The 27,271-nt window shown below is 31.1% G+C and overlaps 1 protein-coding gene across 1 annotated transcript; it reads left to right on the top strand.

Annotated features, from left to right (window-relative positions):
• Positions 1-26,993, top strand: LOC113511705 (T-related protein). Its single transcript, XM_026895404.3, has 8 exons — positions 1-278; positions 15,820-15,981; positions 19,680-19,800; positions 19,880-20,023; positions 21,823-22,099; positions 22,691-22,807; positions 23,441-23,783; positions 24,092-26,993. Exons 2-8 carry the CDS (start codon positions 15,821-15,823, stop codon positions 24,333-24,335), a joined length of 1,407 nt encoding a protein of 468 aa, XP_026751205.1. The 5' UTR covers positions 1-278; position 15,820; the 3' UTR covers positions 24,336-26,993.
• The last annotated feature ends 278 nt before the right edge of the window (positions 26,994-27,271 follow it).

The raw sequence follows: 27,271 nt of genomic DNA, 5'->3' as shown, positions 1-27,271 counted from the left end.
CGGTAGTTGCTCTTACAGTTGGCACGCCATCACCGATTTAAATTGTGTATGTGACAATAAAATTTAATTTCAAGCACGTAATGCGGATAAAAATTATTTTAAAAATATGTAGTTGTCGGTCTTTAATTATGTGTTAAAAAAATTTATAACCATACTTACGTTTGGTGGTAGAAACAAATATTGTGCTGTGAACTAATATCTGAAAAACTATCTTTATAATATTTAATGTGTGCATAAATTGTGGTCGAAATTGAGGATAAAGCACGTGCCGAGGACAGGTAAGTTTACATAATGAGATTATGAGATCAAGTTACAATATCCGAATATGGATACCTACCTATTTTTTCTTAATTAGGTATAAATATAAGATCTATTTGAATATCTAATCCAGTTAAATTTGCCTATTTATTTTTAGCTTATATTTAAAACAATTTTTTTAAATATTGCGCATGCGCATCTTGAATGATTGAGAAGAAAGGGTTGCCAAAATTAGGCAGGTACCTAATACTTTAGTGTCTAGAAATGTCTAGCTCATAACTCAGTGATTTTGATGAGGGGTTTTAAGACCAATTCTGAATAAATATATAGGTAAGTACCTGCCAACTTTATTGTATATTATGTAAAATCTCAATTAGTCATTACATAATCTAAGTCATCGCAGCAGGAAGCTTCTATATTACAGCATTTCAGAGCCGGATGAAACCATAATAGAAGCTCTTAAGAATTACGCATAGGTACCTGTCTTAGAAGCCTTCCCTAGTACCTAGGTAATGTCTAGTTATTTAAATTATAAATTAATACAAATTTCCAATAGGTATATTAATAATAATTAATATATGTCTTTACCAATCTGAAAATTGACGTCACGAATATTACAGAGGTTTTTTGTGTGTGTTATTGCCACCGAGTTTTGAACCTTAGTATATAACTTGTTTTTATAAAATTGATCTTTTAGTAATAATTATACCAGAAGGAGGCTTTGTACAAAAGTCGTTTGCTTGGGTACCTCTATCCCATTTATGTTTTAACCGTAAAGCAGTTGTGCTTACATGGCTGTGTTTCGGTTTGAAGGGTGGGATATGGCGTAAATTTACAGGGTACAGAGGAATAACCTTGAGCCACAAACTAAAGTTTCATCCCAATCATCTGGACGAGTGGCGGTCTTCCACCGTGCGTTTTTCAAGGCACTTTCTTCCACGCACAACTATTCTTTGGAATCAACTTCCAGCAGAAGTATTTCCGAATCGATACGACAACATAACCTTCAAGAAAAGAGTATATTCCTTTTTAAAAGGCCGGCAGCACACCTACAATGCCGCTGGAGTTGTGGGTAATCATGGGCGGCGGTAGTCACTTACCATCAGGTGAGCCGTATGCTCGTTTGCCCCCTGTCTTGTAAAAAAAAGTCCTCAGGAATGACAACGCATGGGGGGTATCATGGGCGAAACAGTATGCTCTGTTATGTCCATGGTACTGCTCATGTCTATGGGCGACGGTGACTACTTTCCATCAGGTGGGCCGTCAGCTTGGTTGCCATTCTAAGTTGTATAAAAAAAAAATATAAAAAATGTCATTCAATAAGTATTCAATAATATAAACAGTATTTAATTGATTTTACCATATTTTAATAAATATTCTAAGAATTCTTAAAATGATACAACATAGATAAGATCAAAAATAGAGAGTTAATTTAGTATCGAGGTTTGTCCGGAAAGTACGTATAAAAGTTTTTTAAAAATTTTATTTTACAATTATTCAGGTAAATCAATTTTATCCCCTTCAAAGTACTCCCCCTGTGACATAATGCACTTGTGCCAACGCCGTTTCCACTGTGAGAAGGCTCCTTGAAAGTCCTCTGGTTGTAGGTTTCTCAGCTGCCCCGTCGTAGCTTTTTTTATCTCATTTATGTCCCCCAAATGCCGCCCCCGAAGTACCAATTTGATTTTTGGGAACAAGAAGAAGTCACACGGGGCCAAATCCGGCGAATAGGGGGGGGGGTGTTCGGTCACCGTAATGGAATTTTTACTCAAAAACTCACGGACAACAAGAGAGGTGTGGGCAGGGGCATTGTCGTGGTGAAGAATCCAACGCCCCTCTCGCGCCAATTCTGGACGAACTCGTGCCACACGAGCTTTGAGGCGTCTGAGCACATCGACGTAGAATTTTCCATCAACTGTCTGGCCTGGAGGGACGAATTCTTGATGGACAATCCCCCGAACATCGAAAAAAACAATCAACATTGTCTTGACATTTGAGCGGGATTTTCTTGATTTTTTTGTTCGTGGTTCCCCGGATGTCTTCCACTCTTTGCTTTGGGATTTTAATTCGACATCAAATTCGTAGAACCAAGACTCATCTCCAGTGATGACTCGGTTCAAAAAGTCACCATTCTCTTCGGCTTCCAACCAGTCCTCACAGCAAGCAACTCTTCGTGATTTTTGATCCGGGGACAAAAGCTTGGGAACGATCTTGGCGCAAATTTTTTTCATTTGAAGTTCGTTTCTTAGAATTTCGTGGACCACGGTTTTGCCCAAATTAAGCTCTTCAGCCACCTGTCTGACCGTTAAACGACGGTCCCCATTAACACAAGTTCGAATTCTTTCCACGTTTTCGTCGGAATGTGAAGTGGAAGGACGTCCTGAACGTGGGTCATCTTGAACGCTTTCTCGGCCCTCTCTGAATCTTTTTAGCCACTTGTGGACGGTTGGTTCCTTCACAGCATCATCCCCATAAACTGTTCTGAGATCGGCAAAAATTTCACGGCCATTCTTGCCGAGTTTCGAGAGAAACTTGATTACGACGCGCTGCTCTTCAACGGAAGCGGGCTCCATGCCGACGGGGTCTCGTTAAGAGGTAACTTCACAGATGGCGTGACAAGCCAGTTCGCACCGCACGGCGGTCAGACCAGAACTGAAGCATTGTTAGGGACATAAGGAAGGGGTACCTGGCCTCCCCACTCCTCTTTCTCGCATTCCAGAACACTTTTATACGAACTTTCCGGACAGACCTCGTAGACTGTTACGAATTTGGAGCAAACAGATGTACCTACGTGCGAGGTAATATTAACTCTAAGACTTATAATAGATAGAACAATGGATTTGGGAATTAATACATATATTATTTTTGTAGATTTAGAAAAGGCTTTCGATAGAGTAGATTGCAAGAAAATGGTAGAAGTATAGAGGAATTCGGGATTAGATATGAGGGATAGAAGACAATCTACGAAACATAAAAATATCAAGAAACTGTAACAAAAGTAGAAGAGGAGAAAGGAAAAGCAAAAATTTATTAAGGAGTAAGACAGGATTGTTCATTGTTACCACTCATATTAAACATATAGAAACAGCTATAAGAAAAATTACAGAACATACAGAAAAAGGTGTTTAGTTCAATATCAGCTCAGGCCCTGGAATGAGCTCCCTGCCGAGGGTTTTCCTAGAGACTATCGGCAACGCACACATGGCATCCATAGTTTTGCAAGAGTCCATAGGATGCAGTAAACGTTTACGACCAGACGGGCTGTATGCTTGTACCTACCTACCTACTGTCACCTACGTAGTATAAAATGAAGAAAAAAGAATTAAATTTATTAGATTTTCCGATGATATAGAATAAAAACAGACTCTCTCTCTCTTCAGTGGTACACTTTTGACAGAGTGGTCGTGGTTTTTATGATGATAGTGGATCATTCATGAGGCCCTCCTTCGCCACTAAAGTCCTCGCAATGCGTCTCCATCTACTTCTGCTCACAGACGAGTGTGAGCATTTCACAATAGACTGCTGTGTGACCGTTTTGATGAGGTCAGTCCATCGTGTTGGTGATTTATCCCGGGAACATTTGCCTTGTATCGACCCTTGGACAATTAGACGCTCCATAAAATTTTCATTCCGGATGATTCCGAAGTACCCGAAGTGGCGGAACAAAAACACTCAATACCTTTAATAGGCCAATTAAATTGCAATACCAAAGTTAAATAAATTATAATAACATGTCTATCCAAAATGTTAAGAACTTTAAGTACCTACTTAGGAAATATAATTACAGAGGACGCTAAGTGTACATTGAATATTAGATTTAGAAAAGCATCGCAAAACAGGTCTAAAATAATAAAAAATATATATTAACATAAAAAATAATCCGTAAAAAATTTACATTTAAAGAATATGGTTATATATATGTGAAACATAGACAATGACGCAAAATGATAAAAAGATGCTTGAGGCATTACAAATGTGGACATGAAGAAGAATGAAAAGGATAAGCAGGACACACGAGAAAAGAACATTAATAAAAACAATAGAGAATAGAAGAGACAAATGCTGGGCTACCTAGTTATATGAGATGACGATTTTTTAAAGAACATATTAGAAGAAAAAATTAAGGGCAAAAGAGAAAGACGAAGACCGAGAAATTATATGGAAGAGATGATGGAAAGAATTGGTGTCATATCGTATAGAGAGGTCAAAAATATGACCTGAAATAGTTGGAAAAGAATTTATGAATTAATTACTCCAAAAAGAGGAAACTCATGAATAAAAAAATTAGGTGTATAGAAACAATTACTTTCTTAAACTAAAATTATCTACTTAGCACATATTTTTTCATGGACAGCCGAGATCGTAGACGATGGCCGCATATATATCTACTTATAGTTAGTTACATTCCCATAATGTATAAAACTAAGCCTAAGTAGAGTCCTTAATTACAGAGATAACAATTGAGACTCCACTTAGGGTAAGTATGGATGGAAAATGAATGTACGACGAGGTGTTACCTTATGTAATAAATATCTTATGCGAGCAGCGCTTGTACTATCTAGCGCAGAATCTGATTTCAATGTTGAAATATTTTTCTAATCCTCCTTTTGGATCCTTTAAAACCGTTTCGGATGAATTCTGTAAAATGAATTCTGCACAAAAGAATTCTCTTACAGTTAATGTTCGCACGAAAGGCGACAACACGGAAAATGCCGTCGTGTAGTGCGGATTGACGCTGAAACCGATGGTAAATTCCCTTTCGCCAACAGTGATACCATGGCGATAAATCGCGTAGTATGTTTCTCAGCATACAAGATTTATAATAAGATCTGTCAGCGATGGTTTACCATCGGATTTTCTCAGCGAATAAAGCGCTCATGAGCAGTCTCTTTTTTTAATCGACTTCAAAAAGAAAGTTTCTTACCGTCACTCCAGTTCTATAATATAGATTTGGAAAGTTCTTTTTTTATTTAAAAGGATATACTTACAGTTTAGTCTCATATAAATATTATCAAAATCAGTTCAATAGTTTTTAATAGTGTTCGACCGAACTTTCGGTTTCGGTTTCGGCTAGTTTTGACCAGAAATTATACTTTCGGTCTTAATTTCGGTTTAGGCCGGGTTTTTTTTTAAGTTTACTTCCAAGAGTAACTCATAATTTTAACATGTTTTTACATATAAATATATATGACATATTTGTCACATACTTTAATTAATGTTTATTATTACCCTTTAAATATCTGTTTGTTTGTGTAAATAATTGTGATTTTGTGTTTAGATTTCAGTATAGAAGAGAAATTTTAAATATGTTTCAGTAAGTTTCGGTTTCGTCCGAAACAGACCAAGGCCGAAAGTTCGGTTTCGGTTTCGGCTGTAAAACCTGTTTTGATCGGACACTAGTTTTTAAATAAAAATAATTAGTTTAAAATATTAATAATTAAAGTCGGTTTTTTTATAGAACTTTAATTATATTACGAAAATACTGGATATTTAGTTTTATAAAACCAAAATTTTCTCTTGAGATGAATCCATATCATAACCAATCGAATTTAGGTATAAATATCGGCGTATTGTTGGTGAAATTCATCTTATTAAAGCTTCTTCTAAGGCAGAGATATACCTATTAGTTTGTTATGCAACGTGCAACTCGATATATTCATGTTACCATGCCATATTTAGAGTTGATGATTTTCATCAGTAAATATTAATTTTCCTTAGTATTAAAAGGCATTATTTGGTTTTGTCATTTCAAATTATTTGAAAAACGTTGGTACAAAAAGCGAAGATTATAGCTAGGTATAAATAAATGTTTCTCAATAAGAAAGAATTCTCATAACTTGAAATTTTCTAATTTTGAACACATCATTGATGAGAACGTGACTGAATGATAGAAATGTGTTTTTCAGGCCCTTACTAGCTCACTACAAACTCTATATTTCTGATGAGCGAATAGCTAGTTTATAGGTACAACTTCTGAAGCTTAGGGGATCCTACCTTTCTATTATTTCTATTAAAATATAATCAAGAAAAATGTTTATATGCAGTGCAATTTGAATACAATTGTAGTGTTGGGTAAACTAATAATAAATTATAAAATTTCATTAAAATCCATTCAGCAATTATCTGATTGAGATAAGGAGAGATTTTATGAGGAATATACTCGTATGTAGGTTTGTAGATTGCTTTTATCATGCTGGTCAGGAGGTTTTACATACTATTTTAAACTTTTATATTACTGATGTACTGCTTTATTGCTTTATATACCTAATTGCCTCTTACACATCTGACATGCCGGAGGCAAAAGAAGTGGTTGGAACGGTGGTGCGGAGATATTGCACATATTTTCATCCTACTAGTTCAAAGATCCAACCTACTTAAATTTAAAATTTCACTGATAAAATCTTAATGTATGATTATAAGTCCTAATTAGAATTATAATTTAACAGAAGAAAGCTTTTAATGATTATTTTTTTATACTATTGTTGAACAATTGATTTGAGATTTTGAACTTTACCTACGCACGCTAAATGTATTTTTATTTATCTCGTTATATCGGTTTCTCTATAAAGTAACAATTAGTTATATTAAATGTTTTTATAAATTTTAATGAAGTAAATAGCTATTCATGCAATTTCCTACCAGTAACATGTTGACCATAAACTGAATAGTCTCTTTTATCTTAATTTATACGTATGTACAAAATATAATTCAAACCCCGTCCTTAAACATTCAAATCTTAACAAAAATGTTTAAGATATTTAACGAAAATTGGAATTAATCATTTTTGACTAATTCTGGGTTTAAACAATTTATTTAAAATATATAAATTCCAATATGGATGGATGGATTGTCAGTGAAAAATATCATATAATCTGTAAAGTTGTATCTTCTCAATATTATTCATACTATATATGTATACGGATATTATTAAACCTATAGATACATTCAATAATGCAGGTTATTGTGGCCAGATGGGTCCAGTGTATGGCGGTGGCGCGGGCGCAAACGACACAAAGCAATACGGCGGCGGCCGGCAGCCGTTCGCGCGCATCTTCCGTCATCGACAACGAAGGCCTATCGGCGCGTCCGGCTCGCCACAAAGCCCTACAATAAACTTTTACAGCTCACATAAAACCCTGACTTTTTAACCTGAGTTATTTGAATTAATATCAATTCGGAGTTTCTCAATGGGCTTTACTCGTCAAACTTTAAAGTTTTATGACAACCACAGAATTGAGGAATAAAATTTAATTGAAATGTAGCCTCAAAGAACTTTGATTGCTGTTATCAGCTTCCGAATTTGAATATTTACATTGAATTTAAGCAGAAAGGAGAAATTAAAATAGACTGTCAAATCATTTTTGATATTCATTGCATCTATAAACCTATGCGTAACAACTAAATGAAATAGTAATGGAGACTTCAGAAGAATTGATACAAAACTAAGTCGTGTTGAATCATAATAATTATAGTTTACATTTATTATGTCCGACCGTCAACGACAGGGCTTACCGCCAATTACTATCGATCTCAATGGCTGTCCTTGTTCCAGAAGCAACGCTCACTTCGTAACAGGATTCGTGTTATAAAAATTGTCAAAAGGAACTGTTTTTTAAAAAAGAAAAAAGAGACTTAGAATGATAAAAAATTGTTCAAAATAACATCTGTTATTTTGGTGTGATTCTTTATAAATAATAGATACCATTAAAAATGTCGTATTTAAATTTATAAAACTCTCGAGATTGAAGAAGAATTGAAGTAAACAACTTCAATTCTCCTACCTAAGTAACTTTATAAGTTAATTAAAAAAAAGAATTAATATAATAATAAACTACGTTCACGTTACTTGTACCTTAAATAGAACGGTACAAACAAGTAGTTATTATTTATGACTCTTGTTATTTGTGACAGTTTTAGTTTTTACATTCAATAGTCAAGTTTTTTTTATACAACTTAGAATGGCAAACAAGCTGACGGCCCACCTGATGGAAAATGGTAATCGTCGCCTATAGACATGAGCAGTACCATGGACATAACAGAGTATACTGTTTCGCCCATGATACCCCCCATGCGTTGCCATTCCTAAGGACTCAGGTGTTATTCCTCTGTACCCAGTAAATTCACACCATATCCCACCCTTCAAACCGAAACACAACCATGCAAATACAACTGCTTCACGTTAGAAACACGAATGCGACAGAGGTAGCCAAGCAATCGACTTTTGTACAAAGTCTCTTTCTGGTAAAGTGTGACTAAAGTTTGATAGATTGTTAGATATATTTCAAATTTCGCATAAAAATTAAAGATAAAAGGAACTATTAATAAATATTGTAATTAATTGCTTTAACTCTAGAAGAGTTTTCTTAAGTAGGTATTAGTATAATATACATACCTACTTGAGGAAATACAATACACACACAATTTTAATAGAATATGATGTTGTTCTTGATTATTATAACGAAAAATTAAAATAAAAATTTACTACACTTAGAAACCTAACAATAAATATAGGTAATAAGTTATTAATTAAAAGTAAAAAGAAACTTTAAATTAATAATTTCAGATAGTCTTACATTGTTAATCATTTTTACAACCACTCGTTTTTTAGATAGATATAATTCGCATTAGATATTTATTTGTTACTACTTAACTATCTGTATTAACAATAATAAGCGCCACACAATCATACCAATTATCTAATTCTCACGTTAAGATACTTTTTGGTATAATGACACATTGTTTAGTAATGAACATTTAGGGACACAAAAACATCCAGCCATATTAGTCTGACTAAGAAATAAACCCAATTTCGCAAAACAATGTGCCTATGTTAGTTTCAGCTTATTATATCCACTACAATTAAACTTGTATATTATTAATTTTATGTTTATAATTAAATAATAATAATATGAAGTAAAATAAATATTTATATTTTCACAACACTTTGTTTATTATCAATGATATATATTATAATAAAAAGCAATTTAGTAACATTAGGTACTATGAGATAGCTAGAGGGAAGAATCAAGTATTTTCAGGCTCAACTGGTAGGAATGCATGAAATGAGTTATATATTATGAAAATTGCTTGATGTGGCTATAAATCTATCGAGGTATTTGGCACTTGATTCTTTTTTTACCCCCATCCCTCTCTGCATGTACGAAAGCTAACGTGAACAAGCCTGTCTTTTGTAGCAGTCTATGGCGAGGATTTAGTATTTAATAAGTAGATACATTTAGTTCCGTAAGAAATAACAGCGCCTTCATTCGTGAATATGTACGATGAGATTTAGACACACTAGCTACAGTTGCTCCCAATTTATTTGTTCAACAAAGAAAAACTATTTTTAAAAGAACATACAATTTACATGAAAAGGTTTGCTGGAAGAAATCTCTTATTAGAGATAAGCTTGCCTTTGTACATTATGTTTCAAATGAATTGTGGTTATCATTATATTTTGTGTACAATAAAGAATAAATAAATAAATAAAAAAAATTAATATGAAAGTTCAAATTATAAAATGTTGGCTAGGTAGCTTGCTATATATTTTTATTCTCAGTTTTGCTAGTGTTGCATTGATATTTTATTTTATTCCCTCAGTCGTCTTTTATGAGGTCTTGAGAATGAAAAGTAGTGATGACATGTTGTGTTCTTACTCCATTAACATACATAGTTTTCGATATAAATACTCTAATCAATTTTACCTTTAATTTATTCCGTCTGAATATAATACCTGTAATGAGACTGTCTATTGGAATACAAAAATATGAGTGGTTATATTATCTAATATAAAATTGTTAATCAGCACATAATTTAAATAATTTATCGTCAAAATAGAATATCTATTTATTAAGCAAATTGTTTTTTTTAAACACGGTATTGGTAAATTATGACGCTTAAAATTTAGCATGTTTTCCATGACAATGTAAGCACTTGTAAAGAAAATTGTTGCTTTTCATTTTTTCCTTTTAAAGCGGTTTTGTGTTAGAAAACAAGTCTGCGTAACATAGCCAAAAAAAAAGCGGAAAAATTGACATACCTAAAATGACGACTAACTCATTTCCATGTGTAGGTACCATAATTTCAAAGTAAATTAAATTTATCGTTTTATTTGATACCATATTCATTAGTTCTATAGTGTATTATTGTATTGTAAAAATATAGAATTTGACAGCCATACTAATATAAATAGATGAATCGACAAGAGGAAACTTTTAAATGAAAAAAAAACTAACATAAAATATAGATAATAAATTTAAAATACCACTGAATCATGAAATCTGAAAAAATATTTATTGGAATTAGTATATATGTATATATTTATATGATATAGGGACAAGCTAAAGTAAGATATCTGGATACAGCTAATAGTATCTATAGTAAGTTATAATAGTTTATAATAAGAAAAGTATATAGATATTTTTTAGAAAAAGATACCGTTGTAGGCTATAGGGCAGTTACTTCTATAAATCAAATTAAAATGTACACTTAGAATAGGTATGCACACAATATTGTAATTTTATTTGTAAAGTCAAATCTTATTATTGATCATGTCTTGTGGTTATTTGATTTTAGTCTATTGTTTGATTAACATATCAAGGCTGACGTTGTATAGGTACATACTAAGTGATAATGAAAATTCAAGTTTGAAACACCGATGACGCAAGACCATTAAAATACTTACTTGAGTTTTCGGCATCGTTCCATTTGCATAGCCTTCATTACGCAGCCATTCTGCAAACTTTGAAATTGGAAAAGACAACACAGCCTGTATTGTTTCAATGGTTTCAATATCGGTTTGGTCAGTCTTGCATTTGATAATTAGCACCTCTCGCCTCACATCGCTTGTACTCGCCCGGCTCGACAATTGCGCCCTGATACTGACTGATATATTCACTAGGTACACAGGTACATATATAACGTACACAATGCAATACATTTATTGGCCTGAATGTCATAAATGTCCAATCAATGGACTGGGGCTTCTTTCGTCGTAGCCGTCAGAACCACTCGTTGTTATCTTTGATATTTTATAGGGATCAGTAAAACGTCGGCACTGCAAGTGATAGAGGACATTCCACGTGCAGAGATCGAGCCATCTCTTCTGGAGGATAGAAGGGAGGACCTGGCGGCAATAGATAAAGAACGTTATAGCTTATGCGTAATTAAAAGGCGATAACAATTTATGTTGTCTGGTACGCTTTGAATATTTTGTAGCGAGCCTCATCAGATACAGAGTTAGATTCGAAACCGGGGCCAACACTCGCACATCATATTTAACCTCGCCATTAAAAAGAAAATGTTCGCAATTCGCCTATACGACTTAAGTTTAATATTTATACCTCATGGAGTCGTAAAACGATGAATAATGACGCTGCGGACGAGTGGGCTAGCGCTGTAATTACTTCGCTTTTATACATACATGTTGGATGCTTTCTTGTTGTTTAAACTTAAATGTTATACGAATACGATAGGAACCTTCGTAGTTATTCTGTAAGATGATCATAAAACAAATTACGAGTACATACTCTATAGTGGACACAACAATAAATAACAGTATTCAATAAAGTGTCGGCATTCAGACTGTCTTCGTAGCCATGAACACATCGTTTCAAATTGTTTCAATATTCAGCCAGTTCTTCCTTTCGTGTTTATTTTTATCGTTTCATAATTTCACTTAGAACTGTAATACGTCAGTATTACGTAGGTAGATATATACAGTGTTTACGTATAGGTATATATTTATATTTTCGTTAACTTTAAATGTTTATTTAAGTATTTATTTATTCTTTACTATAAAATATTATTTGTACAAATGGCGAGCTTAATGCCATATGACATTCTCTACCAGCTAACCATTACGTAGAAACTGCAAGCGTATGGGGACAGTGATGGGGAAATATCTACCTGTATATAAATTATTGTATTACTTTTATATTCTGTTAATGATGTTAAATATAACAGTTTACTTGAATTATTTTATTTCATTTAATATAAAAATAAATCTAATTAAAAGTGCTGACCATCTTTATAAATATATGAAATGCACAAACTTTATACATATTCGTATATACGTAAATTTAATATTAATATATGTAATTTTTATGTCAGTACTTACAGCTTTTTTTTTACATTTATATCGAAATAATAACAAACGAATTACTGCTTCGCAGTAGATAATAGTAGGATAATTGTCAATTTATATAATACACTAATCTTAGTTAAATTAATGTCTAATAAGAGTAAATATTAGCTCATCTGATATTATAGAGCTGTTTAGTTTTTATTAAAGTATCAACTGTCAAGTGATTAGTGAATTGTGTTGATGAAACTGAACAATTATTTTTTTTGCACAAAAAAACCGATTTCAATCAGGACAAAATAATTATGCAATCAAAAAGGGGTAAACCCTATTATTTGCAAAAAGAATCTCCAAATTTGATATTACCTACCTAAAAAAAGTACGAGTAAGTACCTGCAGTTGAATAAATTTTTTTAATAGGTAAGTAAGTTTGTAATATAGATTAAAAATAAAATAGTATAATACGTTAGGTGATAAATTGATGTTAAATTAGCAGATTTTTAAAAGTTTAGAATATTTTGTTTTAAGTTTATGGCTAAAGCAACATTCTAATATGACAATACTTATTCTAAAATATAATGATGATGATATTTGAAAAACTAAGAAACTAATCTAGACTAGATATTAATAACTTTGTGGATATTTATTCATATACCTAACCCTAATATACAATTTAGTAAATAAATTACAACGTATAATATAGGTACATATGGTAGCTATATATAAGTCGAAATGATCCCATAGACCAGGGGTGGCCTTTTTGACTAGACTAAATCTACCAATTACATACTTGAAATCTCAAATTAAACAACATAGTTCAGTACACAATACTGTCTAAACAGATGATTATATTACTGTTTGTTATATCGGAATACTATGAACCGATATAGGAGTAGACAGATAATTAGATGAGAGTGAGTGAATCTTTGTGTTAGTTTTTATTATATAATTGCCAATTCTATTTAATTGAAGGGATTTCTTGTAATGAAGACAATAAGACCATGATTTTTCTTGATAAATACAAACAGTCGGTCAAAAGTGACGTGCTTATATATGTGTATATTAGACAATTTAGATTTATTTATATAAATTAATATGAAAGATGCCGTATTTTGTGTATAATATAAGCACTTTTTATATTTTTTACAAATTTACAAGTAACTCTTTAGGAATGGAAAGCACTATTATAGTTGAAAAAGTTTTTCTCCTGTTACGTTAGATTGAAATACTCGGCGAAAAGTGGATATGTCGAATATTATGTTCGTGGTGAACAACGGCGATATTGATAGATGTCTCAGACTGTTATTATTAATTATTTATATTGAATTTAAAATTTAGTTGTCTATATTTTTTATAGAAGCAAAATGTTACAATTGATTTTTGCATAAATAAGTACTTTCATAGTTTCCTTTTAATAAGTTGCCGTCTTAAATTATATAGATAGAGTGTCTTCTTAGAAATGCTTTGAGAAAAACTGGTCAACTTTTTCATACAATATTGCGTGTGTTATATATAGTTATGAGTGATTCCTTTTTAACTTCTATATTTATTTTGTCTTATAATTTCTACATATTTTTAATGCGTAAACACCCACTTTATTTATTAAATAATACGTTAAGATACATTTGAACGAAGTACACGTGAGAACACTCACTAAAAAAAAAAATGAGTTTGCTAATTTGACAATTAGCTGACAAAATTTGACCTGGTTTTGAGGCTTGATGCTTTATCTATATAATCTAAAGTTGCAGTCTTTATTATCCTTATTTATATGGGATTGCGTGACCCACATAAATATATTTAAGATTTTAATTTATCTATAAATTAACCTACAAAAAGTTAGGTATACTTATTAGAAATAAAAAATAAGTATAAATCTAATTATTCAGTTTTAGTGATTGCTGTTTTCGTATTTAGTTTTATTGATCGCGTTGATGCTATTCTTCCAAGTTTTATTATATGCTTAATAAAAACTTTTTTTTGATCATAAATACCGAAGATTTTTATAATAGACCACAATTGCCACAAATCAATAAAATAATAAAAATGTCTCCTCTAATTTTTGGGTAGGTATTTAAACAGTTTTTAAATGTAACCTAAGTATTATACGAGTATAAACAGTTTTTAGTCATTAGGTACTTTTAGGGTTCCGTATTACATTTTATATTATATTTATTTTAAAAAGGAATATAGTGAAAATTTTGAAAATAAAAAATTTAAAAGTTTGTTTTCTAATTTTATAATTTAGGATCAGTGACTTAATATTTTTGTCACTATACATATAATTTTGAAACTATACATTTTAAATTTACAAAATAAAATATTTTAAATTCTTACAATAAGCCCTTTCTTTTGATAAATCACACGATGTAGTTTGCAAAACTTTTTTTTCCCTCCAGAATCATATACTCATATGTTTAAAATCCATTTACATTGCACATTCGTTTTTGAGTTACCAACTTACATATATGAACAAAATTCACAGACAAGCACGTGAGTGATCCTATAAGGGGAATCCTTTTGTCTGCTTTTGTTGTAACACTAAAAGTGGTTGTTAATGTTATATATGTATTAAAATTTTAATAATCATTTCTAGAAATTTTAACACAATTGACAAAATTCGTGTATAGTAGCAGAAGTAGGTACTGGTACGTGGAACCGACATGTTGCCAGCGATAATGGGCACAATAAACATTCGAGTCGATCGTGCAGCGGCCAAACTTACAATAAAATATCCCGCTTATTTGCATTTAGATTTCGTGATGCTTTCCGTTTGTACAGTGGAGATTTGTGTATTTCATAACGCAGTAAACTAGTAGGCATGTTTGTTTAAAATCAAACTTGGATGACTCGTAAAGACCTTGGAGTTTTGTCACTGTGACTGACGTGGTTTGAGCACTGCGCGAAATATTAAAATTATGTTTTCCAATGACTTTAGAAAAGAGGTAGTCAATTCGACTGTATTTTTTTAATTATCACGATTTTGACTATTTACTTTTAAAATAATAAAAGTTAATATAACAACAGAATACGATGGGTTAATGTAGGTACAAATACATATAGAGTTTAATTGCTACACAATTAGTACGATATTACTTTGATAAAATATAAAAACAGTTACCAAAATATGCTAAGACATTGTGTGATATCACAGACGAAGACTTACTTACTGCTGAATTGAAAATCACCTTTTCTTTAAAAGTTGTTTAAAAACAAAAGTTACTTACTTAGCTATTTCTTATATATATGTCACTACGGATACCTAATTAGAATTATTAGATAAGTAATTATTAATTTATATAAAATATTTATATATTGCTTCGATTTCTATTAGTTAATAAAAAAAAATCGAAATGAATAAAAAACACAACAACTGTAACCGTAATGGAGTATTAAATTTTTAACACGCACACAATTCCCGGTAATACAATGTGACATAGGGCATAATACTATCTATTACATATGTATGTTTTCTGCAGGATGGCGGCATCGCACATCCTGAGCGCGGTAGAGCCGACGGTTGGCGGAGGCGGAACGCGCGGCGGCAGAGAACGCGAAGTTAACGTCGCGCTCGACGATCGGGAGCTTTGGGTGCGCTTCCAGACCCTTACTAATGAGATGATTGTCACGAAGAATGGACGGTGAGTTTTATATATCCATGTGCTCTCCTTAACTCCACGAAGGCTGCGGCAAAAAACGAAACTGAATAACTCATATAAGTGTAGAAATATTTCCTACATGTATTTACATTTATTACAATAATAATAGAGAAAACTACAGCAGTTCGATAAATATAAAGTAGAAATAATATTTCACATTTACCCAAGTGCCGTAGAAATCATTGTGATAGTGAGGTAATGTTTGCTGGGTAATGGCAAGTTATAAACTCAGAATTTTATTATTATTGAAAGACGGGCTTTTTCAGATAGAAAAACCTTTGATACTGCGACTTTTCTATGATATTTTATGCTCGCCATTTTTTAAAACTTTTTCTTTCGCTGCTAATTCTGACTACCTTAGTTAGAATTAGCAGCGAACTTTAAATAATTTATTTTATATTGTTATACATAGAATTTCCACAATTAAAACTAAAGATAATTATTATTATAATGATGATGAATATGATTAATCTAAAGATACCCTATTTATTAATGTATTAAGATTTTTAGGTATTGTGGGTAACATTTTGCACGAAAAGTTTGGTATCACGAAAAAACACAAATATATATGCACCCGAAAAATACTACCGTCACTTATTTCGCAGTGGGATAAATATAAAATAGGAAATGTATTTTCTTACATCCTCAAATTGTAAGTTAATTCGCAAAAGATAGCAATATAAATATAGTAGATACTAAATTATATTGCTATCTTTTTGACATTTTTTTAAATAGTAGTTATTTAGCAAATTTACAGTTAAATAGGCAAGATATATATTAAAAAAAAAGATAAATTATCAGTTAGTGTACAGTGGTACAATTTGAATAATGCATTTCTCTCCAAAAATTAAAGCGTAATAACATATAAAAATGTAGCCCTATTAATGCAACAAACCAAAGACATCAACGCGCTTGCATACAATATTTCTTGCAATTAAATACCTGCACATTTAACTATAATTTTTAGACAAGTTCTGTAAATTAATTCAAATTTTTCAAATAATTATTTGTTTACTTTTGAATCATTATTATACTTCTACATTGTTGCTATACTCACATAATATAGTTTTTAATTGCTGTCTTATAGGTTCAGGTATCACTACTACAATGCTGAAATGAATATCTTATAATTATACCTAGTCTTCTGTCAAGAATAAACAAGTTACTATATACATATTTTTTATCTATTACTACATTTAAACACTACTAATATTTAAGATATATTTGTTGTAAAATATTGAGTTTCCTACTAGGAAATACTAATATTTAATTAAGACTTCGCTATTATATATCTTTATAATAAATATTACAGTATCTATTATAAAGATATAGTCAGCGGTTATGGATAGCATTGTTAACATTATGAGTGACCCTGTATTACAAACAAACGGTACAAACCCGTATACATAGACACAATAGTAGAAATATTTATAGTTCCTTGTGTCATCTTTTTATGTTGAAGTCGTAAATTTCATCTGAAATATATTATATGGATGAATTTGCAATGTTTACATGTTTTATTTAGAAGGTCAAGTTTAAAATAATTATGAAAGTGACGTAATAGTTTATTTACAGAGAGTAAAACTTATGAAATGACAATTATGTTTATTACTTACTGCGCTGCGTGTTTCGTTTTTCAATTTTGCATTTTTTAGAATCTAATTGCATATGAATATGCAACGATTGTATTAGAAATTCTTAAATTATTATGCCTACTGCTTAGGTAAGCAAGATCTTATTTTTCAACTTGAAATGTCAAATAAACTGACAGTCCAGTCGATAAAAAATAAATCTAATCTATACAGAAAATAACATAATGTTATAGAAGTCTTGATTTATAGATTATTTATACGTGAAGAAAATATATTAGATGGATTTGAATAGGCATATCTATTCCATACGTGTTGTCGCCGCCAAGCAATTGTGCTTGTAGGTTGGCTATGTTTCATTTTAACAGATGACCTATGGTAGATATACTTAAATATGTTTTTTTATATACAAACCGCACGCTATGTGGCATCGGGATAGAATGGATGACCCCTTCCTTTCTTTTGAGTATCGTAAGAGACATCTAAGGAAATCTTAATAGTCGATGGACGAGCAGAAACTTTTCTCTTAAAACATTACCACAGCATAACTGTGTCCGCCTGCCATGCGTGGCAACAACGATCATATACAGACATAATATAAATATAATACATGTATACAATATATATATATATATATATATATATATATATATATATATATATATATATATATATATATATATATATATATATATATATATGAATACAAATTGTACAAAAATTTGTACAATTTATGTATTATATGTATGTATGTATTGCGGATAGAACCCGCGGCCTTTGAATAGTGGGACAGTGTGTTAAACCGCTATATAACTAAGTCCATTATGTTAGAAAAGTTGCTTTTTGCTTTACTTGAAAATATCTATAATGTCGAGTAATGTCCTATCTACCTACGCAAAATCAATGTACCTCTAGGATGCCATTCGCATTATGTATCAACACGGAGACATTCTCAGTGTTAAACAGTCACTGACGGGCGGCTAGTTTTTAGCTATTAACATGGTAGGCCATTCTCATTAACGCAGACAGGCTAAACGATGCCGCTGATGGAAATTCAGCGGTACGAACACTCATGTCGCAGATGTAGTACTTAAAATGGAGAGACATTTTAAAAATACAAGTAAGTATGCCTTTCTTTTATGAGTTGCAGCTGTACTGGCCTGAACTGATGGCAAATGGTAATTAAAGACATGAATAGCATAATATATCTTTATTTTTAAACATTTTTTTTTATCAACTAGTATATACTTGTTTTAATCTATGTCTATATTTCTATAATATATTATAAAAAAAAAGTCCTGACTGACTTATTAACACACGGCCGAAAATAATAAAGTTAAAATTATCTAATTTTAACAGTAGGTTCTTTTTATACCCTACACAAATAATAAAAAGACAACACTGCAATAGCTAAAACAGGTTTATTACATATATTGAAGGTTTTATACATAAATATAGGGGTTAAATGATATTCTACTTCCTACTTCCTACTACCTCTAACTCCTGAAACACAGGTTTTTTCATACCAACCTCGGGAGTTAGGGACTTCAAACTATATTGTAACAAAGAGTGAAATAATGATTATTTATATTTATATATTTATATTTACTTCACCTTATCGAGTACTACTGTTATAAAGTTTGGGAGGACGTACATTTGATACTTAATTATGTTTAAATGGTTGAACGAAATTTAATGTTATTTGGTACGGGAGTAGGATATATTTTAATATATAGGTAATTTATACATAGATAACGCGGGCATAGTTATATAGTAACAGCTAGTTTACTATAAAAGTATAAAGAGATCGTTTCCATACATGGAGTTTTTTTTTATTACGATGTAGTTAGGTAGCTATTGACTTACAGACAGTATTCTCATTTTTGGTATTTCTTAGTACAATAAGTATAAGTAGAAATTCGAATGTTACAGATTATTGTTAGATACCATTTTGATGAATGTCGCACAAAAAATGCCTAAATTTCATGAGCATATTCAAATCCAACGTGGCAATAGGAGATATCAAAAAACTATATTTTTAGATTGTTATTTTAAAATAAATCATTATAATCTTAATTTAATTTGTTTCAGGCGCATGTTTCCTGTAGTTAAAGTAACCGCTAGTGGTTTGGATCCAACGGCAATGTATACAGTTTTGCTTGAGTTTGTTCAAGTTGACTCACATCGGTGGAAATATGTTAACGGTGAATGGGTATGTTGATTGTCATTATAGTAGGACCATAGTCATTAAATTATTAAAAAATAATGTGTAACTATTATTTACTTTTTAGGTACCTGGTGGTAAAGCAGAAGTACCACCGTCAAACGCTATATATATTCATCCAGAAAGTCCAAATTTTGGAGCCCATTGGATGAAGGAGCCTATTTCTTTCGCGAAAGTTAAATTAACCAATAAAACTAATGGAAATGGTCAGGTAATAATTGTTAAAAACTTTAAAAAGCAACCCGATACTTTACAAATATTAATTTTTACATCATATAAGATTATAAATTTAGATTATAAACTGGATGTTTAGAGATAATAGTTATTTCAGGTAGGCTCTGTACTAAGTTCAATGGTTTATATATTTGATTTTAATACAAAGAAAACAAGTAGAATAAAGGTATAAATTCCTACTCCAAAATGTACAAAGAATAGTTGTTTGTTATACTCATTTGTTACTTATTAGCATGATCAAGGTTCCCACTGTAACAATGTATTGAACAGTTGAACTACATTACCATCTCCAGCATATTTACATTTGATTTTTTCTGTGCTGTATTTTGTTCAGCTTCTTCAAAATATGGCATATTTAATTAGTTCACTGTACTCTTAGAATACGTTATTAGGAGCATGCGATTTGAAGGTGTCATCCACAGTTTCGTAGTTACCGCTAGTTTAGGGAAGCAAGTTCTCACGATTGAATTTGGTGCGAATGATTATGAAAGTAAACACATGTAGTACATCCAGATCCATATGTTGACGGCTCGGTGTGAAATCTGTAGCTTTACCAACTGTTTAGCGGGTGCCGTATGCACTATCATTCGTAATAATTATTGTCTCAATGCTATGTTTACATTACACATCTTTTTATGTTAGTTGCTTCTAATCAATATGCAACTGACTTTCATTATCAAAAATTGATTTATACGAGAGAGACTAAGATTCGCATGTCAACGTGAGATATTTGTTGTAGGCATACCATTTCATGTTTTGTTTTTTCTACAATATAGCCTTGTTTAGAGTTTATTATTTAATTAGCATAAAATAGAAGGCAAGAAAATGTAGTAAATGTGTTTTTTTTTAACAATAACCCTTATCTGTCGTATTGGTCTGATTTTTATATTAATAAAAAGAGAAATATGGATCACTATCTTGAATGTGGGCCTTTTTTTAAGCTACTAATTATTTTTTATCACGTTTAATAGAATTATAAACATTGAACTGTTCTACCACAATTATATATATATATTTATTTATTATACTTAGAATGGCGAACAAGCTATCAGTCCACATTTTGGAAAGTAGAAAACGTTGCTTATAGCATGAACAGTACCATAGACATTACAGAATACAGTATTTGTCGATGGAACCCATCATGCAGTGCCAGTCTTCGTCTTAATGGTTCTCAAAAGTTAATACTGGTGCCTAATAAAGATTTAAAACTTTTGTAAAAGAATTTATTGTGGTATCATAAGATATAAAGGATATTAAAAATAACACTCTGGAAAAAATATACTTGCTCTTAGCATTAGTACATATATGTAGATTATACATAAATTTTCTTTCATCAAAAATAAAAAACATAAAATGATTTAAAACATGTTAAAAAAAACTAAATTATTATTATATAAGTTTTTAAAGAAAACATGTAAATGTTAAGCCTGTTAAGCACGTAGCCTTTCATTGGAATATAAGGTTTTTGGTTTGAAGAATGGGATATGGCAATGAAATTATAGAGAACGGAGGTGTGTTATCTTAGTCCTCAGAAATGGTAACTATAAGGAAATCATGTACTGTTCATATCTATAGGCTACAGTTACTACTTTCTATTTAAAAAATAAAATAAAAAAGTAAACATTCACTTAAGTAAGATTTTATTTGCATGCAAAAAAAAAATAGACATATTTGTACACAAATGATACAAGAAGTAATATTTTTAAATTGTTGTCAAACACATTTAATTTTACTTTTATATTAAAGCAATAAAGTTTATTATTAATTTCTTTGTAGATCATGTTGAATTCTCTGCACAAATATGAACCTCGGGTTCATCTGGTTAAAGTCGGTACTGATTTACGGCGAATCATGACTTATCCTTTTCCTGAGACACAATTTATCGCTGTCACTGCATACCAGAATGAAGAAGTGACGTCACTTAAAATCAAATATAATCCTTTTGCAAAAGCATTCCTGGATGCAAAAGAGAGACCGGAGGGATATTACCAGAGAGATTTTGTAGGCACCCATTATCCTCAACAAAGTTCTTCGCCCCATCAGTATCCACAATGTAAGAGTTTATTTATGTATTTATTTTTTATTTTAAACGAGTCCAGTTTATTTATTGTACCTATATTATCTGATGTATTTTGCGGCACTTATTATTATTATTTTTAATAACTAATAGATATAGTAAAATGTTGAGTAAGTAGATTTTGAGTAGGTTCTTTCTGTAATATTGTTTATTCAGAAGTCATTTAAATTGACAGTCTTACAATTTATTTTATGTTAACACCTTGGTTGAAGTATTTTTTGGTATCAATGTTAAAACCTTTACAACCAATAAAGTACAATTTCTGATAACATCAGATGCAGCAACGTTTAAAAAATATTGTTCATGATAGGTATTACGAACATTTATATGCGACAATTATCATTTTCCATCAATTTAATTTTTAGTAGAATAACACAATAGAGACTCGTGACAAATGTATGATTTTAATAAGTGCCCCATAATCACACCAGTTATCTTATAATTCTTTCAGTGAGGGCATAATTCAGAATTTGGAAAAGTTTTATTTTCTAAATTGACAGGATCGGAAATTTAAATATTATTGTAGCACGGATGTTGTATTAAGTTTATAAGAGGTTTGTTTTACAGTTGGTGGATGGTTTGTAGCGTCGCAGTCTTTGTATGGAGGTAGTAATACAGCGTCTCGGAGGCCAGCGCCGTACCCACCACGACCGCCTTCACGGCCACGGACACTATCTCCTCCTTGTAAGTTCATACATATTCTTATATAAAATATACGCTACTAATTTTCCAAGGATTTGGAAAATCATTAAATTTTGTATATAATTCATCCAAATACCAGTCGTTATCTGTCCATTGCTGAATATAGGCCTCCACATAGCCTGCCATTAGGAACAGTTTTAAGCCACCTGCTTCCGCTGACTCCCTGCAATAGATTTTAAGTCATCACTTCATCTAGTGGGGGAGTTGGCATTTGTGCCATTGGGGATTGCCACTCAAGAACCTTTCTTCCATATTGAGTATTGGTAGTTGTCACTTTTTCTGAAGCATAGAGGTTATGACATAGGCGCAAAAACAGAGTCCATTTGAATTGTTTTGTGGCTCGTGGCAGTCTGAATTTTATTGTGGGCAATCCGTATGTAGGTATACTGGCACAGGAATTTGTACGTTTGGAAACAAATTTTGACGGCAAACCTTATCAAGATTGTATTACGCGTAAAACTGCAAATCATATATTTTTGTTATGATATCTATGGCACAGCAATAATGTATTTTTTATTTCTTAAGATTCAATAGCAATATTTTGATACTTATTTTTGAAATAGGAAGAAATATAATATAACTCATTATAAATATTATTTTTTTCTCTTTTACCAGCTTCGTATAGCAATTCTGAGCGGACTTCTGTAGCGCCCTCAAATAGTAGTAGCAGTTATACATGGCCAAGTAGCACTGGTTATTGGAGCTCAACACAAGGAAACAGTTCACCGCAACCAAATACATCTCCTGGGCCGTACCGTACTCCGCCGCATGGGTATCCTGCTCCACTAGAATATGCACCTCCACCACCTACAAGCAACTCTGCGTCAACATCTGCGCCGACGCCTTTATATCCTTTACAGTATGAGACTCCTACTCAACATCATTCACCTTACTACCAACATGCATATGCGCCGTATGCCCATCACGCTATAGAAGATATATCTTACTGGCCGAATAGGTAATAAAATACTTATCCTATTATATATAATATACCTATGCTACAAATGTTAAGAAATAATGTAAGTGTAAATAAAAATGTTTGGATTTTGTTATTCAATTATGCTATTTTATATTCAAATATTTAAAACAGATGAACAGATGTGAATAAATTTGGTCTAATACGGGCAAAGACATAGGTTACAGCTGTTATAAATATGATAAATTTAACGATACATTGATACAACTATAGATATAAAACAAATTATATAATTTTGAGACAGGAAATATTATTCTAATAGTTTTAATCAACTTTTCCTTATATTTCAGTTTGAACAGCTACGGATATCAACCATCTGAATATGTCGGGACAGGAGAAGTGGCCTATGGAACAGAGAGTATGGCTTTCGGACCAGCGGGTCCTACTCTGGAGGCGTCTACTACTACCGAAGGCAGAACTTCTCCCGTACCGGAACACTCATCAACTGAGAGAGAATATAAATTTAGTACTGAAGAAGAACGTCATTCTCCATGTGAAGAATCTGCATTAGCACCTCGCTCTCCAGCTCAGTGATATATCATAATAATATAGTTCAATTTTTTCTCAATTTATATCGGTATTAAACATCAAGTATTATTGGAGAGCATTATAGCTTAGTGGTATACTATCCGGACTTACAAACTATAAAGGCCATGAATTAGAACGTGGAAGACACATAAAAACTTTGTATATCAATTTTAATTTTCATCTAATTTTCCGGCTACTCTAAACATCACCAAACCAAATCAAATTAATTCAAGTGAAGTCGGTATGCTCGCCAGCTTGTATCGAAATATGCTCGGCCAAATATGAGCAAAACAAATGTCAAGTGTTATATATATATATTACAATGGGAATAGTGTGGACAAATTATTTTGACTAACCTATCAAACATTACAGTCGTGAGCATATATTTTTATTTATTTAATATGAGATATGACTATATTCTTTTTAAACTGGATTAGCGAGCGAGCAATATTTTATACAATAGATAATACATATGATTACAGAAATGCTTAACTGTTCTTATATTTCTGTGGTACTTCCCTTCTGTGAATATAAATAAAAATGAGTTTTGAATTGTCATGTAATTGTTCGACGGTAGACTTGGTTGTTCTTTGTATTAAGATAAATATATATATATATTAAAACTTATATTAATTTTATGTATGTTTATATATAACTGGGAAATGATATTGAATTATAATGTTTGTTGTTTAAACTTTATGAAATCATCTATGTCAGGTCTTGAATCTCTACACATGTACGGCTCAAATATAATACTTATAGAGTGAGCATTATGTATGTATATGAAATTTGAAGAGTTCTAAAGTTAGCTGTTATATACTATAAAATTAAAAAAAAAAAACTTTTTATATAGTATATTATACACCTATGTAACATATTGACTTTACATGACATTTTTAATGTATATTATTAAGGGTATCGGAAAAAGAACATAAGAACTGTAGAAAAGTTATGTCGATTAGTATTTACTTATACACATTTTAGGTTCATATTTTTAGAGAAGAAGTGGTAGAACAATCGAATAATTCTTATGATACTAATATTATAAATGTGAAAGTGAGTTTGTTTGCCTGTTACCTTATAGCACCTAAATCGAACTTTATGATATTTGGTATAAACGGCCTACATGGGATGAACAACGATATAGGTTACTTTAAATTCCAGTCAGTATACCGGCCACGCGGACGAAGTCGCGGGTAAAACTACTAAGTAATAAATGTAAAATTAATTGTGCTATACTTTTACCTATGTATACGTTTACTACTTATAAATGACGTGATTATTTACATTGTTATTTTTTTTTATGTTATGTGAGCTTAATTTGATCATTAGATTGAGTATTTTATATTCTTCGTACCCGTATACTGACCAGTTTTCAGTAAAATGTATAGAATTAAGCAAAATTAAGATATTCTGAGGTGCTTTGGTGTTAATGAAATTCTTGTTAAGTATTTTTACATGCACATAGATACTTGTTTCAAAAGTAGGATATTAAACTCCTCAGTTATGTACAAGTACCAATTACCTAGCTTAATATTTAATTTCTTAAATTATAATTTCAATTGTTTAAAAATAAGAAACTACCTAAATAAATAAATAAATAGTTAATTATATTAGGTACTATGTACCTAGTTCCTATAGCAGCAGGATTAGTAAGGCCTGTAATTTTTAACATTCAAATTGAAAAATACCTCCGATATTTCATGATTTGGGATCTCGTGTTGACAGAGAAAGATATTTATAATTAACAACGTAACCTAGTTTTTCATACAGTGCGATACGCGTGGGTGTATATATAATAGTTATTTTTTGTTTCATTGAGAAAATCATGAATGTCCGAAGTTTACAATTTGTAATGAAAAAAATATAATAAGTGTCAGATTTAATGAACATCTTCCACGAAAAGTAACGAGAACATTCTTAAAAAAAATATTTAATTTTTTATTACATAAAATAACTAATTTTGTTATGATCAACCATAATAAAATTAGAATAAAACCAAAATTAAAGTAAATTTTAAATTAGAAAAACAATTATCACAAAAATATAGTTAACTCCAAGAATTTCCAACAATCTCTTTTTTAAGATAATGGAGGATGAGGATAAAATTATTTTGTGGCTTCACCTAGAAATTTACTTACCCATAAATTTTATTTTCTTAAGAGAAACAGCTGTTCCTTGTTTCTGTTTTTAGCGTTGTTTACGATTTGGATATGCTCTCATATTTATTTTTTAGAAACCATTTGCACTAGGCTGTATCACTATAATCCCTTAGTATAATCCTTAAAGTTGCCTGAGTCGTAATTACCTATCTACTTATATATTATATCAAATTTTTCCAGGTAATATAATCATTATCTATCTTTTTCAATGAAATAGTGGCATGGTTTAAGCTGAATTAGATTATTATGATGATTGAGAAAAAACACATATTAGAGTTACAAGGAATGGCTATTAATAACTGTAAAATCTCATCTCGGTAAGGGTATTGGAACTATTGAAATTACGTTAATAATTTGAAAAGTTTGTTGTATGTTATTTTAATAAACAATGAATGTACATAAATCATACAATGTTTATAGGTGCTTAGTTACTTCATTAAGCTATAGTGAATGGCTTTAAAGTATTTTATTGAGCTTCAACAATAAAACAATTTTTCTTGTTACAAAATTTTGTTATTTTCATTTTTTTATTGAATTATGTATTTATGATAGAGAACATCAGATGTTATTCATTATAGGTAATTATTTCATGTCGTTATAATTTCTAATTACATAGATGGTTAATAAATATATATATGGTTTAAAAAAAAATTTTAGGAATGGCAACTATCTATACGTTTGTTATTAACTTTTAATGGCAAATAAGCTGATGGTTCACAGGTTCACATCATGGGAAAGTCAATAATATAAGAGAAAGTGATAACTGTCTCATATAGATAT

The sequence above is a fragment of the Galleria mellonella genome, unplaced genomic scaffold, assembly GCF_026898425.1.
Source record: "Galleria mellonella isolate WM207_F2 unplaced genomic scaffold, CSIRO_AGI_GalMel_v1 utg117, whole genome shotgun sequence".
In the NCBI taxonomy this organism is placed as follows: domain Eukaryota; kingdom Metazoa; phylum Arthropoda; class Insecta; order Lepidoptera; family Pyralidae; genus Galleria; species Galleria mellonella.
This window is presented reverse-complemented; position numbering and strand designations above follow the sequence as displayed.